We start from the raw sequence: 19075 nt of genomic DNA on the forward strand, positions 1-19075 counted from the left end.
TGTTCAAATTGCCATATACTGAAATAGTACTTATATGAAAATGATTAGTTGTATGACTTTATAAGATAGTACTTATATGAAAATTTTTTATAACAAGTCGTAGATAATTTCGTATATTTGGGAACCAGCATAAACACCACCAACAATGTCAGCCTGGAAATCCAATGCAGGATAACTTTTGCCAACAGGTACTACTTCGGACTGAGTAGGCAATTGAGAAGCAAAGTCCTCTTTCGACGAACAAAAACCAAAACTCAATAAGTCACTCATATTCCCGTCCTGCTATATGGTGCAGAGGCATGGACGATGACAACAACTGATGAGTCGACGTTACGAGTTTTCGAGAGAAAAGTTCTGCGAAAGATTTATGGTTCTTTACGCGTTGGCCACGGCGAATATCGCATTCGATGGAACGATGAACTGTACGAGATGTACGGCTATGCTGGCTAGGTCATGTTGTCCGGATGGACGAAAACACTCCAGCTCTGAAAGTATTCGACGCAGTACTTGCCGGGGTAAGCAGAGGAAGAGGAAGACCTCCACTCCGTTGGAATGGCCAAGTGGAGAAAAACCTGGCTTCGCTTGGAATATCCAATTGGCGCCACGTAGCGAAAAGAGGAGGCGACTGGCGCGCTGTTGTTAACTCGGCTATAATCGCGTAAGCGGTGTCTACGCCAATAAAGAAGAAGATAAGAAAAAAAAGACATCAAATTAATTTTGTGACCACTACTAATCAAAAACACTGTTGATAAACCATACCTGAAAAATTCATATTCGAGTCAGATATATTTCGTCAACTATCAACATATCTGACTCGAAAATGAATTTTTCAGGATTAGAGCCATAACGTGAGATAACCACTAAATCATGATTGCCACAAATATCTTCAATCTTATAAAAATTAATAAATTAATGAAATCGGATATGAAGTGTCTGAAATATATTTGCGGTGCCAGGGTTATGGGCAGATAAGGATGTATGCATTATCCTTATCCGCCCATAATCCCGGCACTGCAAATGATTCTAGTAAATCAGCTCCACACAGCAATTTCTTTTGCACACCATCCTGCCGCTCACGCAAACCGGGAGGAACCCAACCAGGTAGAGTACCGTTTATATCACTTTCTAGAGTGGTTCTCCGTTCTGCAGTACCATCAAAATTATATGAATAACTATATCAAATTCATATAATTTTGATGGTACTGCAGAACGGAGATTGTGAGTGACCATTCTGATTGTTGTATTTCCCAGTCCGATGGTAAAGAAGTAAAGTAATTAATTAAAAGCCTGTAGATATGTTATAACCAACTTACTTTGATCCATGTTGAGGATTGCAATGCTAATTTCAACATAGCCAATCGATGTGTAGCAACAACGAGTCCTTTCTTCCGATATGAATCGTGTTTGGGTTGGCATCGTTTCACCCACACACGATTCATATCAGAAGAAAGGACTCGAGGTTAAGGTCACCAATGACGTGATGTGTTCCTTGTGTTTTGTAATAATCACGTGCAATTTCTCTATTATAAAAGAAAAATATAATAAATACATATACATATATGTATGCGCATATTTAATGTAAAAGCGTTTAATAGTATTTCACAATCTTACCGAACATACGAAAATGCATTGGCGTCTGTGGGCTGAAGGAACCACAGGCTATCAAAACTATCCGAGGCAATATCCGCTGATTATTCATGTTTATATAATTATTGTCTTGAACAATAAAGAGAAAAATACACAAGTATGATTTTGCAAACACGGCAAGTTGACCTTCGAACAAAGCTCGTAAAATTATAATACACGTTCTCTGCTTCGAGACAATGAAAAATATAAAAAATTTTAAAATAAAATTTGAATTTTGCTCGAAATTTCTAGTTTTTAGTTTGCCAAATCCGATTTTTGATCACAGTAAACTGGCAGGTCACAGGTATAAATGCGAAGAGTGTTGCTTTAAACAAAACACAAAAACAAAATCTTTATGAAATATTAAGTTTTTGGAAATATTTTTTGTTGATACGAAAATTTCCAAAGCAGTTGGGTCAAACTTTGGAATTTGGTAACAAAACATCTACTTTCACCTAAGACATTTTAATATTTTTTTATAATTATTTTCTTCCTTTTTTCTAGCTTTTTGCTATTTTTAAATTAAAAAAAAAAAAAAACTATGTAATTTTTATCGAAACTTCTTTAGCCTTAAAATTCAGTTACAAAAGTATATTTTCTGTCTACGTTCAAAGCACTGGGCGACAGCTTAAAACTATTGGATCAATTACGGGAAGTCTGGTCGGTCCGATAGGAATTTAGTCTACAAAAGGAGAACGAAAATTTTAGAAAAAATTGTGACTAATTTTATAGCATAATAATGGCAAATATAATGAAGCTCCAACTTCTCTAAACCATCTCACAAATATGTTTTCTGAAGATTTTCCAAAATTAGTCTCTGTGGTGACACAATGTGGAGAATGCTGTAGCTGGAGCAACACTTCGTAACCAGAATCGAACAATTTGGACGAGTTAATGATAGAGGTGGTCTCACTGCTGCACTTATTATACGGACTGAGTAAACATGGCAGCCATCCCGCCCACAGCTTTCATATTCAATATTTAGTAGAGCATATGACGCACGTGGGGTTTTAAGGATGAAACACACGAAAAGTTAATTCTCTTACAACACCTTACAGTTCAGCGAAGTAAGATGATAAATGCTGGTACACCAACAACTCTGGAGTTAGTTTAAACCTTACATTTTGAAAGGTACATCTAGAAAAAATCTCAAAAAATAGAATTTTTATTTTTTATATTTAATTAGTTATAAAATTGTTAAATAAAATTAAATTTTAGTTTCCTGATACGTTTTGTCTACCTTCATTAATTAAGTATGAATATGTCCTCAAATACTTAAACATTTCATGCAGTAGGTAGGTAGGTAGGTAGAGAACCTCCTGTAACTGCTATTACGTTTCACCTTCTCTCTCAAACCATTTTGAGGTTTCGATGAAACTACTTATGTCCGATATGCTTTTAGAGGAAATCCATTCAAGGTTTGGTGCTTGATGGATTCCAAGTGTTTTGTGTCGGATCTGTGCTGGAGCTGGGCATTCGCAGAGAAAGTGGAAGATTGTTTCCTTGTTCCCTGCTACTCCGCAGCCACGGCAGATGTCATTGTAGGGCATACCCATTTTGGATGCATGTTCACTAAATGGCCAGTGCCCTGTTGTGGTAGCTGTTACTCTGTAAATGCTTTTTTTGACCTATTTAATAAGCCGTTGGTTCTTTTCCTGTCATATTTTGGCCATAATTGTTTAGTTATGACGCATTTTGTAATGTTTTTCCACCTGTTATTTGCAACTTGTTGAAATTGTCTATTGATCTCTCCTTTGATCGATCCTAACGGGCTTGGTATTAGCTTCGCCTCGGATTCGTTGAGGAAAGCACCTGCCTTCGCCAACTCGTCTGCTTTTTCGTTCGCGAAAATGTTCCTGTGGCCGGGAACCCAGAACAAGTTTAGTTGGAGCTTGTCTTTTATTGACTTCATGCAGTAGTTTTCTTTAAAAAATTCTCAAACTCACCATTTTTTAGACGGTCAAACGAAAATCATTTATTTTGATCCGATTGAAACATTTTGTACTGAGACTTTTTTGTTCAAAATTTTAAATTGTAAAACTATAAAACCATTTGAGCAAACCCTTGAAATATTCATCGTTCGCACAATAATTGCACAACATATCAGCTGATGATCAACGGACTTAATATCTCCTCAATCACTAACGCATATCACAGGCAGGCGCGGCAGACGCGTTTGTGGAGAATTAGTCATCATTTCATTCAATGTCTTTATTTATGTCTGAATATATCCATATGTCTGGGAACATAATCGCAACGCTGCGACCTTTAGTTCCTTATGAATTACAGCGATGACGTTATTTATTAAATTTGAATAGAATATAAAAATAAAAATAAATATAAATAATAGAAAAGAAATAATAATAAATTGTACATGAATATGAAAAGACAAAATAAAATTACAAAACTGCAGAAACGGCAAATCAAAATAAATTTAAATAATTTGTATTGAGCAAAAACGTGATGGCGTTGTAACAGACGACGCGAAAGAGCAAATGCAAAAACAAAAATATTATATACATATATACATACATATGTGAAAGATAAAACACAATAAACGCAACCCTCGTCAAGTACATAAGTACATAAATAAAACAAATTGAAGCCAATAATAAAGTAGCGCTGGCAATTTTATAAAATCAACAACAACAATAGCAGCAGCAGTACGTTACAGACACAACAACACTGGCGGCATTTCACACCTGGCGCAATTTTTTCAATTTTTTTCCATGTTTTCTTTAAATACATACAGACAGATTTTTATATTTACTATGTATATACATATATAGTACACATATATACATATACATATACATACTTGCTTATAATATTGCTTATGTTTTTCGTCAGCAGCTGCAGCACACCACAACTTCAAATCCGCAACACACGACCTCAACGGTCCCAGCCATGCTTAACAACAATAACAACGGCGCGTCATCAGCACATCAACAGTCAAGGACGTTGAAGGCCATTCATCGACATTTTACATTTGTTATTGCGGCAGCGCAGCTATTGGCGTTGTGATGATGAGCTTGTGCGCTTGTTAGGTGTTATTATTTTTGTTGTAAAACTTTTGTGTTCCCGCTTTATAAAAAAACAACTGTTTTTTCTGCTGCCAATCACATTCGTTTTCATTATTTCCACATATTCGTCGGTGCGCAAGCGCTTATGTGCATGTATGTATGTACGTGTGTGTCGGGAGGTTTGTGCGGAAGTACACATCTAATTTTTCACACCTGACTTCGAAGGAGGCGTAACGGAGATTTCATGCTGATTCCACAGCTTAGCGGCAGCCACAAGCGCAAATGCTGAGCGGTGTACGCGTCTGCGAGTGGTTCAGTCATTAATTCTAAAGGAAGACTATTTTTCTTTTCTACGGATTATTTGCCAATCAACTGTGCAAGAAGTGGTAATTATTTTGCCTACAGTATTCTTTATTAATTATAAAGATGTTTTCACAAACAACTTATTGCTGAATCTTAGAATCTTACACTTAAACATAATTAGATTTTTAAACATTTAAAGGTTTTTAAAACATGCGGGTGATCCAAGGTAGGGCTCTAAGTCTTGTTGTGAAGACGATTGTCGTCGCAAGTTGGTGGAAGTTTATGCTGAACATGGTATAGCTGAGCTCGCGAGCATTGAGCGCTCCAAAAAGAATTCAGTTTTGCAACGAATTGTGGTTGGTGATGAGAAATGGATTCTTTAGGACAACTCAAATCAACGGTAAAGCCAAATACCCATCACGCTAGAGCAATGCTTTGAATTTAGTGGTAATGCTCCATTATTTCCTTTATTTATGGCACCGCTTGCGCGGTTATAGCCGAGTTTACAACATCGCGTTAGTCGTTCTTCCTTCTCGGTGTTTGGCGCCAATTGGAGATTCCAAGCGAAACCAGGTCTTCATTACCTGGTCTTTCAAACGAAGTGAAGGTCTTAATCTTCCTCTGCTTCCCCCGGCTGGTACTACGTCGAATACTCTCAGAGCTGGGGTGAAGCTATCCAGCGTAGCCGCTGTCGCTTAATTCCCTGAACTACATATCTCAATGCCGTCGTATGTCTCGTACAGCTCAACATTCCCTCGACTGCGGTATTCACCATTGCCAATGCGAAAAGTACCATAAATCTTTCGCAGAACCTTTCTCTCGAAAACTCGTAACGTCGACTCACCAAATATTGTTATCGTCCATGCCTCTGCACTACATAGCAGGACGGTAGTAATGCGTGACTTATGGAGTTTGGTCTTTGTTCGTCGTGAGAGGACTTATCCAACCCACGGTAGTTGGCGCAGATTGTGGGGTTTCCCTTTTTGTGGATTGGACACAGTTAAATTCCAATCATCGGACATGCTTTTGACCGATCATATTCTACACAGAAGCTGTTGGATGCTCCTTATCAGTCCTTCGCCGCCGTATTTGAATAGCTCAGCCAGCAATCCATCGGCCTTCACCGCTTTGTTATTCTTCAGTCCGAAAATTCCCAATCGAACATCTTCATGGTCGGGCAAAGGATCGTCAATTCTATTACGAGCTTCTAAAATCCAGTGAAGGCATTAATAAAGAACGCTACCGAAAACAACTCATCAAATTGAAACTGCCGATTGCCGAAAAACGAGGCAATAGTTTTTCAATCATGACACCGTGCGTTGCATGACCGATTAAAAACTAATTATTTGGAAAGCAGCGACTGGAAAGTATTTCCTCACCCGCCCGCAACCAGGCCAGATCTTGCTCCTTTTGCACAACGCCCTCACTGGAAAACGATTTACATCAGAACACTTAGGTCGATTCATTATTGGCCGGCAAGCAATTATTATGTAATTTCACTTTCAGAACTTATCATCTTTTGACTTCAGCACCCTAAAAGTACATTTATCTAACCCCGCATATTTTTAGATTGATATATAATTTATTTTAAATAAGAAAAGATTAAATATTAAATGATTTTTATGAACTATCACAACAATGCTGTCGACAAATAAACCCCCTAAAGTGTTGTCTGGTGAGCAATTTTTACAATTTTGTTCCAACGATGATAATTTTGCCTACATTTGGGCGCAATAAAGAAATATAGTAAAATCATTTCCATAAAGAATCAAAACAAACAGTGGAGTTATACAAATCTTTAATGTTTCTGAAGTTTCGCTACATCTTTTGTCATATTAAAGAAACATGTTGCCTCGTATCGAAATAGATCATGAATACTAAATATATTCAAATAAGTGGAAATTATGGTGGCCGCCACACCGAAAAGCATCACCGACAGCGACATTGTCAAATCGCATTTCAGACGATGCCAGTATTTTAAAATGTGTAACCAGCATTTATGCAATCTTAAACGCCAAGAAAGCGCCACTCCACGACGCTGTTGCTGTTCCAGCATCAATAGTTGCTCAATATCCGTATGCACGGGCTCGAAATTCAAATCGAGTGGTATACTGCCATAAGAAGACTCCGTTGCAACGCGCTGGTGTGTTCTTTCCATTTGGCTTATGCGTCGATATAGTAACGGTGGTAGTATAAAGACCAATGGGGCAATAATCGTGCCGCCTACGATATCCATGAGTACATCAAAACTGGGTACAAATTCGGCTATGAGCACTTCAAGAGCGACAACGGTGGAACGTAGCACAATGCGTTTCCACGAGAAAGCTTTGAAAATATAAATATCGTTATTATTTAGTTAAAGATTTCCAAAAGATGAGTTTGTATTACCTTCATTGATTCGCAGATAATTTTCAATCTGTAAAAACATGGCGGAACTACCAACAATAATTGAGAAACACAACTGCAATGCCATAAGTATAAGCAGAATATATAACGCCACACTCTTCGGCAATGTCTCCAATAGATTATCCGCGATCATGGTACCGAATTTGTATACCGCAATAATGGAACCGAAGATAGCTATGGTGCATGTTACTGAAATAATAATAAATAAAGATTTAATGAGTATTTAATTTTAATGGTAGTTATATTTCGACCGTAATTCACAAACGTCTACAGTTGATGGCAGATAGAAAAGTAATCGTTCAAAGAAAAACGAAAATTTTGGAAAATGTCGATTTTCCACATAGTATCCATTTAGCTCGAAACATTTGGTCCAACGATGTTCCAACTCAACCCATCGAAATCTCTACATAGTAAGTGACTCTTAAAAAATTTGGAAATACAAATGCGTGTGACCAAATCTGAAGATTAGCGAGGATGGGGCAGTAGTTCGTAGCTTAATTCGACCAAATTATCTGTTGACGACAAAGATGTGTGCCGTTAGGTTATTAATAGGTGGAAGAGTACCTACGTTTTTCTTCACCGTATAGAGCCATTTTTTTCTACAATTCGACATCAAAGCGGCTAAATAATTCGGTACTGTACAGCCCTATGACTCAGCACATGTCATGCTTTCCGAACTTTTTAGATGCCTGCTGTTTCAGCTACCTCACACTTCTTCAATCGGCAATCTGCCAAATACAAGTTCGTAGGCTTGTGTCCACTTATCCTCAGTTTTCGAGACACCTCGTAACATCATTAAAACCCACTCAAAAACGTTGAAAGTCATTGAAGCAATTGTTTTGACAAAGCAGAGGAATATATAATATTCAAACGCACTTTGAGTCAACCTATAAAGAATCCAAGCCCACTTTAATTTGTCTGCGCAATTTTCCTTTCAAAACCAAAAATTTAAAAACTTAACGATTTTGACCTTTTTTCTAAAATACGTAGACACCCGCGATGAAAGTAGAACTACGAGTTCGATTTAGGCAGAGTCCGTCTAAAAAGTGTACTACACGATACTAAATCTCTCCTACTATAATAGTGCCTGGGTGACAAAGCTTAATACTTAACGAACTGCCCTCATATATATGATTATGTACATACATACATATGTATATTAAATGTAAATGAATGTATATCAAACTCACTTGTGATGCCACTGAATGCGGCCCAGTATACTTGAGATCTCTGCTGCATATCGATTTGCAAGGTGAGTAACATCGGATGAATGTCAAACTGGAAAGCCAAAATGCTGTAACCATTAAGCAGGGCCAATAAAGATGGCAATTCTACGAAGAAAAATATGCAAACAAACATAAAAAGTTATATGTATATGGAGTCAAACATAGGTGTATAGATGTTAGCATACCTAAGCTGACACCTTCGAAGGGTTTGCCCAACGGTGCGGATGTGAAAAGGCAAAACCACAAAAGAATCACAATAACAACGAGTACAACGAGCGAGAAAATTGTCAGTCCCCTACAAACAAAAGAAATGACAAACACAGTTCATACATTTATATAAATGTAAAGCAAATAATACGAAGTTATTTATCAGAATCGAGTATGTGCGCCCAATGTTATGCCATCGAATATTGTTATTTGTTTATGCATTATTGCTTCTTACCGCATATGTTTGGGACTGCGTAGCCACATCAGCGGACAGCAAAATATTCCTATTATAATAACCCAGTAACAAAAGGAGAAAGAAAATTGATTATCCGTTATGCGCTCGCCGACAAGCTCGAGATTTTGTGCTGCTATCAGTAGACTTGGTATGGCGGTGGCAAAAATACTTATGTCGAGCAAGATACGCACAAACAAGCTCAGGCAGGGGCCATATGCCAAATGGGCTATTGCTGCATAGGGATATCTGTAAAAAATCATTTCCATTAAATAAAGGTATGACTATGAATTTTTAAAATTTTCAACGATTTCCTGCAACATTCAAAATTGTAAAATATATTAGAACATAAACGAAGTTACTATCACCCTTTAGATCCATTTCGGGGTTCCCATCTTCTAATGGAGAATGTTTATTATCATTCGAAAGAACATTCTTTGGCATTTATTTTTTGATAATTATCTCTGATCGCGGCTATGTCTCAGATAGTCCATCCGTTGAGCCCAATTTTCGATGACTCGTTCGAGCATTTCGACTGGTAGCTGGCGGAAAAGTCTAACGGTGTGATATCGCACGATCTTGGTAGCCAATCGACCAGTCTAAAACGTAAAAGTATCTGCTCACTAATATGTTTTCTCAATAAGTCCATTGATTGCGATGTTTGGGAAGTATCGCCATCTTTTTGAAGGTAAATGTCGCCGGCATCACGTGCTTCAATTTCAGGCATCAAATACTCGGTTATCATGGCGCGATAACGGTCGCCAATGAAGGTTACGTTCTCATCGGCATTTTTGAAAGAATATGGATCGATGATTCTACACCAAACCGTTGTTTTTTATAAAATGGCGGCTCTTGAATCTCTTCAGCTTGCTCCTCGTCCTAAATGCGGCAATTTTGCTTGTTTACATACCTATTGACCCAGAAATGGGCTTCATCGCAGAACAAAATTTGGCTTGAATTTCGTAATAAAGTTGAACGATTATTCAGGCTTAACCGTCCGGACCATTCTAATCAGGTCTAATGTTATAATTGAACTTAAGTTCCAGTAATCTTTCTAGACTTTATTCACAGTTTCCTTTTTTTCAACGTTTGAAAATATTATTTTCTAGATATTTCAATTTTTTCTTTTCTTTTCGGCTTAAGGTTAAGTAGTTAGCCTTTAGGCTGAGATTTATATTACGATCAATATATAAAAAGATTTTCAAATGGCGGTTCACACATCAGATCATGTTAAAGAAGTTTCTTGTAAGATTCATTATTTGTAATGAAGGTCGAATCTGTAGTGAATGAATAACATCAATCAGTCACGGTCGCTTTTATGAACCCATTCCACTGCTCTATGACTATAAACCGCTCATTCACCGCCTTGTTATCACTTGGACAGAGAGATCAATTCATCGTTCTGATCACTTTGATATACAACATTAAATATATATTTATATATATAGTATATATACAAATATCAATCACCAATATCAATATAAAATAATATATAAAATATAGAATATGTATATATATATACATCTAATTCTCTCATTTATTCCTAGGCATTACAGCAATCGTTGTGAGCACAAAACTACTATTCTAATCTTGTGCAATACTCGTGAGTGTATGAAATTATCTCGAGCATCCTCATACGACCCTGTTGACCGCGACGGCTTCCGTCAATATAAAAAATTGGTGCTGTTTCCGCGTTTTCACAATTATGTTATCTTTCTATTACACCTCATTCTAAATCTTTATTATTATTATTACTCGTATTTTTGAACTCACCTGCTCTTTTGTGAAATCGACGGATCGAAGGACTCAGCCATAATCCAGCACTGACTGAGTAAAAAGGAAGTATAGATTTGTAGCGCTATAACGGACAAGACCAAAGGTATGCCCAGCACACCTAATTGCACCAGCAGAGCCGGGAGCGTTATTAATGGCAGCACACCAAATAAATCGACGACGTAAAGGACTGCAATGAAGAGTGTCAAATTCTCCTTTTCCTCGATTTTGTGCAAATGTGGCAGCGCACTGAAGCGCGCACGCGACAAAAATGGCCGCTGATCATTGTGGGACTGAATGGAAGGCGGCTCATTGGAGTGGTAATATGCGCGCGATGGACGCAATGCAGGCTTCTGACGACGCTTGAAAAACATGGTGCACGGCGGATGGTATGTGTGTGTGTGTACTTTAAAAGAAAATACCGTTTTGGGAATTTACATTTCGGCCAATAAAATTTGTCATCGCGAACAGCCGCTATGTGGCGATACGGAGCGATGCAACTGCACGGTTTAAGTTAAGGCGAGCAACTGATGCATAGTTTGTATTAGAAAATTTCGCTCTGTCTACAGACTATATGCAGCGCATTACCGTTAAACATAAATACATATCTATGTGCAGGTATGCCTACAAACAATTTGTTCATTTGTGGTGAATTCGCTCAACTCAGCGGCGAGTCGTTGCTTAGTGGGGTGTGCTTAAAACTGTTGCAAGTAATTTGATCCTCCAGCAGTGGTGAGCGGTTCTTACTAGCCTGTCGGCTTTAAACCATGTTTTTATATACATACATATGTATACATATGTACAGAATGTATGTATTTATTTGTACCACCACAAGATTGCAAAAATAATAGTTTACATGGAACAGAACCAATGCAAAGGTCAATAACATTCATGGAATTGTTACACTGTGTATACATACATATGTATGAACCGTACTGACAAAAGAACTATATACATATATATTTTACTTACAACAAATCTTTATTACCGCCTTTAAAATAGGCTCTTGAACCAGTAAAAGCTGGCCAATTAATCCAATTTTCTATAAACCTGTTATAAGCTTCGGCTGACATGGCTTTCGGTGTTTTCAGCCAATCTTGATCTTTTCGGTTTCAGCTAATTTTTTATCGTCATAATGATAAACACACGTGTTGTCTCCGTTAGTGATGCGTTATTGGGTTCTTAAGCATCTCTTCGCAACCTCTACTTGACATTTTTTGCAAAATATTCCAGTAATTTGGTGCGAGTCTAGCAGTTAAAGGCCTCATACCCAAAATATTAAGCGAAATAAATGTGTTGAGTCGATCCATGAGGGGCCTTCTCTGACTTTGAGGATGTTATTGTCATAAATAGAGTAATTTATAGAGGTAAGTTTTTGTTCTTCGAGAAAGGACTTTATTTCCCAATTGCTTACTCAGTCCGAAGTAGCACCTGTTAGCAAGAGTTATTCTGCGTTTGATTTCGTTGACATTGCTGTTGATGTTATTACTAGTTCCAAGATAGACGACTTCGAAGTTATGAATGTCATCAATGACGTGGGAGCCAAGTCGGGAGTGCGACGACTGTTTGCTTGTCCTCGTTCACTATCTCAGGGAAATTTACTATCATATAGAATATTCTTGTAGACGGCTCTGTCAAAATCTCTGACGAATCGGACTTAGAGCTTTACTTTGACCACGCGTAGAACCGGTTAAAAAATATCAATATCAGAGAGAAATTTCCCCGGTCGATTGGTTGCTATGTATATAAGAACACACTCTCCAACAAGAAAATGGACTTATTTATTCTGGAGAAAATATTGGGTAAGGGAAACCTGTTGCTGACCATGCCCATCGACAAAACATAGATCCACTCGTATACAAGAGAGACCAAAGGTGAGTTAGCTTTTACAAGGCTATCCTATCGTCCGTTAAAGTTATGAACACCGTTTTCTAGGACTCACAAGGACAGAGGGCTTCACAATGTCGAAATCTGGGGCTAATTCAAAGCCGAATCGCAATGGCTCTTCCGCCATGGCAATACGCCGGCACAGTCCTCTGTTCCCACGACAGTCGGCTCTATGTAAGCGGAACGGACCCGAATTTTTATCCGGCCAAGGACTGTCAACTCGGTAGAATTCAACCGGTACCGGTGCTCCGCCATCGACATGGTATAATTCGTACCAACTGCTACCCATCCACCGTAAGAAGTAGGAGCTTTGCTGGACCAAGGATTACCATTTACTTCAAGAGGAAAATTGTAATTTTACTGAAATTGTTCTTCCCTCCTTTATATCCATTTGTTCCATAAGTACACCATTACAAAAATAATTACTATTACTATTCCAATTTGTATAACTTTTACTATTCGATGCACATCTATAGACGACTGTATATTGAGCTAAATATTCACATCAATAACGGGAAGCCCTTTTAAACCAATTCTATTCAACTCTCCGTCATTTACCTTTCTTTTCGCATAAAGTTTGCAATGTCATTGCACTCTCACCCGATGACAGACGAGAAACACTCATAATCACATTACAGATTATTTTCTATTGTGGCATTTTACTTTTGGTGACAATTCATGGCGAATAAAACATTGAAATGTTCTACTTTGTTGACGACCTTCAGAAACTTTCGCCAACTTCTCTGCTACCAAAGCGGGGGCTCAACAAAGGTACACTTCGCAGAAGTTTACATTTTTCTTAAATCGCTTAAGAAACTGGGTTACCTTTTCAGTTTTGATTATTTGCGGTACGAGTATATGTATGTGTGTAAATATTTAGTAGATATATGTTTGTATTTTGCAAATCTCTTATCGGCGAATGCGAAAAGTACTCAGCAGCATTCATCTATTGATACCAAGTGGAACAAATAGCCGAATGCAAAGTCGTCCAACATGAAGAGGAGCAGAAAATCAATTTGTCACCAAAGTGGCGGCGGTGCAAACGCTCCGCAGCCACAATAGCGCTTGAGAATCGCACGAAAGCGCCGAGCGCTGAGCTATCATTGCTAAAAAGCAATTAAACAGCAATTGTCTAATGATTTGTGCTGGCACTTTTCACTGTTCTTAGAGCGGCGTATCGAAGCAGCCACCGACAATAAGCTTTGCGCTAAATACCGGAGCGTAACACAATTTTTTGGGGTTTTGGGTTTCGTATGTTTTATTTATTCTTTGTTTTAGCTTAGCAAATTATTTTATTTTACATCTTTTATGTGTGTATTTTGTGATTTAATATTTTTTATATTCCTATACAGGGTTGCAAATAATGCATTAAAAAATTATTTTATTAACATTTAAATATTTTTTTTTATTTTGGAATCCTGAAAATGTATAATTTAGATAGATAATAGTTTTCGAATTTCAAATACCAAATATCGGATCGAAAAAGTAAAAAAAAAATGAATGCCAAAAAACGTAATGAAAAATAAAAAAAAATAATTTAATAACAAAATATGTGGATTGAAAGATTAAAATATATTTTTTTTCATTCCAAATACCGGATTGAAAGATTAAAAATATTTTTTAATTCCAAATACCGAATTGAACGATGAAAAATATTTTTTTAATTAAAAATATGCTAATCGTAAGTTGATGATTAAATTAAAAATTAAAAAAAATTAAATTATTATAATTTTGTAGCGCTTGCTCACTTTATACAATTAAACGAATTTTATTTCAAAAATTTTTAATTCCCGATTTTGCAACTGAAAAATTAATTTAAAAAACTAAGCTTTGAAAATCTAATTATACCCAAAATTATTTTATAAAAAATTACGCAACCCTGCTCGTCTATACATACCTTACTTTGGTGAATTTAGCGAGAAAAATTCGGAATTGTGATATGCTGTGCATTTAAAGATAGAATATTTTATATCTAGGAAAATAAGCGTTTTGAAATTCATGAAGTGCTAAAATAGCTTTCTGCTTTAATCTAATATTATAGTCTATAAGTTTCACCACATCAAACTGCATGTAACTGCAAATTATCGACAAACATCACACATACACATATTAGAAGTTTCATTTCAGTTAAGCGTAAGCAAGTATAAATTATTTGAATATTTTTTCACTTTTCGCAAGCACTCTCAATTTTCAACATCCTTTTTACAGCCATTGTCTGGTTGCATCATCATTCACATGTTTTCTAAGCGCTATCAGGAACATTACACCAATAATTTTAGACATTCACAGCATCTGTCTTTTTCTTTTTGGCCTCAGACTGCAAGGAGAATAAAGCGAATAACACAATTAATAAAAAAATATTGTTTTTTAATTTAAATTTGTATATTCACCTCATCCCAACTACTGCCAGCGCGCTGGACCTCCGTTGCAACTTTCGTACCCTTCTCGGACGTCACCACCTGCACAACTTGTCCTGGCCCATTACGACTTGGTAGCAACTTCTTGGCTGCGGCGATATTCTCATTGTCACCACAACAAAACACGTTCATACTTGACGGCTTACGGTTATCTAAATTAAAACTATTTAGAAAATTTTTAATAGAATAGTCGCTCTGATCCATATGCACAGCCTTCACCGGCTCATCTGCATCATCTTCGTCATCAGATGGCGAATTATTGACGGATGAGCTGGGATTAGTATTAACACGATTTAAATAAAAGTTGTTATATTTTTGTGGGTATGTTGTTAAACGGTTTAGTCCAATCATATACTTACTAACCGCACAAAGTTTAAAGTAGCATAAGTAAAAACAATAATAAACATTTTTTAGTTTATTTTAAAAAGCTTGTGAGCATTTAAAAACTGTTATTCACAAGAAATTTTAATGAAAAATGTAATTAAATATTTTTTAGACTATATAGAAGTAGGAAGGAACTATATGAGAACTACCTATACAGGGTTCCGAATACAGGTTTGAAGGATCAAAAATATATTTTTTTATTTCAAACGCCGGATTGAACGCTGAAAAATATTTTTTTAAATCCAAATGCCGGATTGAACCATGAAAAATATTTTTTTTAATTCCAAATACCGGATTGAACCATGAAAAATGTTTTTTTTATTTCAAATACCGAATTAAAAATAAATATTTTTTTGATACCAAATACCGGTTTGAAAAAAAAACAATATAATTTTAAACCCAACTTTATAATTAAAAAATAAAAAATATGTTATTTTCGAATTCACATTTTTCGCGTTTGCGTACTTCGTATTCCACCATTTTTGTCATCTTTTGAAAAGGAAGGCATATATTTAATAAAATTTTAACTAGTTCAAAATTTTTGTTGAAAATTAATTAATTTTAATTATAGTGCTTCAGTAAGAAAATTTTTAAATATTCTTTTTCATCTCTTTTCATTTAAGTAATTGTTACAGCGGTTTTTAAAATAAAAAAATATTTTAACATTTTTTTAATTTTATTTCGATTATGGGATTCAAAAATAAGTTTCCAATTTTCAATTACAATTTTCAAAAATTTTAATTTTTAATTCCAAATTTTCGAAAAATTCAACTTTTAATTCCAATTTTTGAAAATTCCAAAATGTTAGGTATTAAAAGTTACATGGAAATTTCTAAAGTGGTAATAAAACATTTAAATACTACTTTTAAAATAAATTAAAAATAAAAAAATTAAATTTTCAAGTTCTGATACTGATTTTTTGCTTAAAAATTATATTTAAGAATTTTAATTAATTAAAATTATATTTTAATTTTTTAATTCCAATCAACATTACGATAAAAATTTAAAAGGGAGTTTAATATTGAAATTATAATTTTTTATCCAAAAAACTTCCAGTAAAATATTCGCAACTCTGCCTATACTGCTATATGAGTATATATACCTATTTTTATATATTTCTCCTAAACATACATACATATGCACATATGTATGTATGTACACACATACATATATATTAAATGATGCATGTTTGTTTACATTTGGATGCGCACAATGATTTTACAAATGCTAACGCAGATAAACATACATATGTATATATATACATACATACATTTCTATGTGCTATTAAGACACACGGAAAGTAGTCATACATTAATTTTATATTTTTAAGAATATAAATCTGTCATAGAATAATCCGAAATCGACTTCTATGCCTCGTCTGCACATAGAAATGCACATACATATATGTACATATATATGTATCAAATGATATGGAAACACTGAACATTTCATTAGCATGCAGTTGGTTAGTAAACTGAATTATTACAAATTCAAATACAAACAAATTGTCAATCAGATTAAAGGCAACTCACTCTCCATTAATAGTTTCCACTTAAATGTGACAGGTTGTCGGTTTGTTTCTGCAATTTTTAATCGCATGAAACTGCTTTTTAAACTTGTAATTTTATAAGGCGGAGTGATGTTGTCGGAAAGAGCTTTATTTACGGTAGTATTATGTCACCTAAAGCTCAGTTGACCCAGGAAAAGTTAAAATAGACAAAACGCAAGGTTATGTATTGAGTAGCTGTTCACAAATCAAAGCTCTTTCAAGTACTGACTTATTAATATTTTTTTTATTTTGTTGATGTAATGATGTTGAACTTTTACTATATTATGATGAAATTCTCAAGGGCAAAAGGAATCTGATAATAAAATCGCCGAAACTGCGAAAGTTTCAAACTTTTGTAATCTGACTTTCGTCAAAATTAAAACTATACTGAACTATATCCTAGTGCTTTTGTGTATATAATAATAAATATCATGACCTACTTGAGTACCCAAGTAAATATACACGCAAAAAATATTTTATAAATGAGTGTAACTTACGTTTTACAATTAAATAATCCTTGCATTTGAATATAGTCAATGACCCTGTCATCAAGCAAGTATTTCACAGACTGATCGCGCGAAATAAGACGTCGTATTAATGTTGAACTCATCTCGTTTAGTACCCAATTAGTTATTAACGTAATATGTTTCTTTGATAAGAAAAAAAATCAAAATAATTTTGTGACCACTACTAATCAAAACAAAACTGTTGATAAACCATACCTGATATTTTGTCAACATATCTGACTCGAAAATGAATTTTTCAGGATTAGAGCCATTACGTGAGATAACCACTAAACCATGATTGCCAACAATATCTTCAATCTTAAAAAAATTAACAAATGAATGAAATTGTATATCAAGTGTCTGTAATATATTTGCGCTAATGCATACATCCTTATCTGCCCATAACCCCGGCACTGCAAATGATTCTAGTAAATCAGCTCCACACAGCAATTTCAATTGTACACCATCCTGCCGCTCACGCAAACCGGGAGGCATCCAACTAGGTAGAGTACCGTTCATGTCACTTTCTAGTGGTGAATTGATATAGTTATTTATATAGTTTTGATGGTACTGCAGAACGGAGATTGTGCGTGACCATTCCGTTTGCTGTATTTCCCAGTCTGAGGGCTTAAAATTAAAAATTTAAAGAGTTAATTAATAAATAAAAGTCTGAATAGATGGTATAACCAACTTACTTTAATCCATGTTGAGGATTGCAATGCTAATTTTAACATAGCAAATCGATGTGTACCAGCAACGAGTCCTTTTTTCTGGTATGAATCGTGTGTGGGTGAAACGATGCCACCAATGACGTGATGTGTTCCTTGTGTTTTGTAATAATCACGGGCAATTTCTATATCATAAAGGAAAAATAAAATAAAAAATATATTTCATATATTCGCATATTTAATGTGAATGCGTTTAATAGTATTTCACAATCTTACCGAACATGCGAAAGTGCATTGGTGTCGGTGGGCTGAAGGAACCACAGGCTATCAGAACTATCCGAGGCAACACTCGCTGATTATTCATTTGTTCATCTTCAATTATTGTCGACATTATGGTTGTTTATATAATTCTTGTCTTGAACAATAAAGAGAAAACTACGAAAGTGTATTTTGCAATCACGGCAAGTTGACCTTCGAAACAATGAACTAATGAAACCGTAGAAACGAAGATAAGTCGTAGAATGAAGTTGTGCATTGATAAAAACACTTTATTATCTTATTCTAAATAATACTTACGTTTAATTAATCTCAGAAGTATTTTATAAATACAGTTAATATAAAAATCTATGAACTTGTGCAATATTTTACAATTTCTACAGAAAACTTTAAATCATATGTTTGTGCGTTTATATTATTCAATATTTACGAAACTTGTGCAAAGGGCAAAATAAAATAAAGTGAGCGCCATCTGCTGGCCTAATTGTATAAGAAAAAGAGAACGTAATATATGTTCAATTTGCCACCCCTTATATGTGCTTATTTCGTGTTACGAATAGATCATAATGGTATATTATTGTTAAACTAATTA

General features: G+C 35.3%; 3 protein-coding genes across 8 annotated transcripts in view; all 3 read right to left on the reverse strand.

The window, feature by feature from the left end:
* LOC126764953 (nicotinamide/nicotinic acid mononucleotide adenylyltransferase 3-like) overlaps positions 1 to 18909 on the reverse strand; it is a 28907-nt gene extending 9998 nt beyond the window's left edge. Inside the window, exons 1-8 of one of the 6 annotated variants that reach the window (XM_050482614.1) lie at positions 18784 to 18909; positions 18484 to 18622; positions 18235 to 18392; positions 17927 to 18166; positions 17756 to 17857; positions 17531 to 17682; positions 15074 to 15458; positions 14671 to 15000 (exon numbers count right to left, since the gene is read on the reverse strand). In XM_050482614.1, the coding sequence (XP_050338571.1) occupies positions 14959 to 15000; positions 15074 to 15458; positions 17531 to 17682; positions 17756 to 17857; positions 17927 to 18166; positions 18235 to 18392; positions 18484 to 18598 (1194 nt within the window). In that variant the 5' untranslated portion in view covers positions 18599 to 18622; positions 18784 to 18909 and the 3' untranslated portion in view covers positions 14671 to 14958. Of the gene's footprint in view, positions 1 to 14670; positions 15001 to 15073; positions 15459 to 17016; positions 17166 to 17530; positions 17683 to 17755; positions 17858 to 17926; positions 18167 to 18234; positions 18393 to 18483; positions 18694 to 18783 lie in introns of those variants that run through there. The other 5 variants (XM_050482613.1, XM_050482615.1, XR_007668194.1 and 2 more) reach the window with 5 other exon arrangements.
* LOC126764452 (nicotinamide/nicotinic acid mononucleotide adenylyltransferase 2-like) lies at positions 769 to 1699 on the reverse strand. The gene is given in 5 exon segments (XM_050482169.1): positions 769 to 891; positions 983 to 1121; positions 1174 to 1416; positions 1464 to 1518; positions 1612 to 1699. Coding segments are annotated over 5 exon segments (648 nt in total).
* LOC126764931 (uncharacterized) lies at positions 6734 to 11335 on the reverse strand. The gene is made up of 6 exons (XM_050482611.1): positions 10797 to 11335; positions 9027 to 9272; positions 8770 to 8879; positions 8549 to 8689; positions 7341 to 7547; positions 6734 to 7277 (listed from the first exon to the last, which is right to left on the reverse strand). The coding sequence occupies exons 1-6, from the start codon at positions 11168 to 11170 to the stop codon at positions 6751 to 6753; spliced, it is 1605 nt and encodes a 534-aa protein (XP_050338568.1). The 5' UTR covers positions 11171 to 11335; the 3' UTR covers positions 6734 to 6750.
* Positions 18910 to 19075: the final 166 nt, after the last annotated feature.

Source organism: Bactrocera neohumeralis, chromosome 2 (genome assembly GCF_024586455.1).
Source record: "Bactrocera neohumeralis isolate Rockhampton chromosome 2, APGP_CSIRO_Bneo_wtdbg2-racon-allhic-juicebox.fasta_v2, whole genome shotgun sequence".
NCBI classification, from domain to species: domain Eukaryota; kingdom Metazoa; phylum Arthropoda; class Insecta; order Diptera; family Tephritidae; genus Bactrocera; species Bactrocera neohumeralis.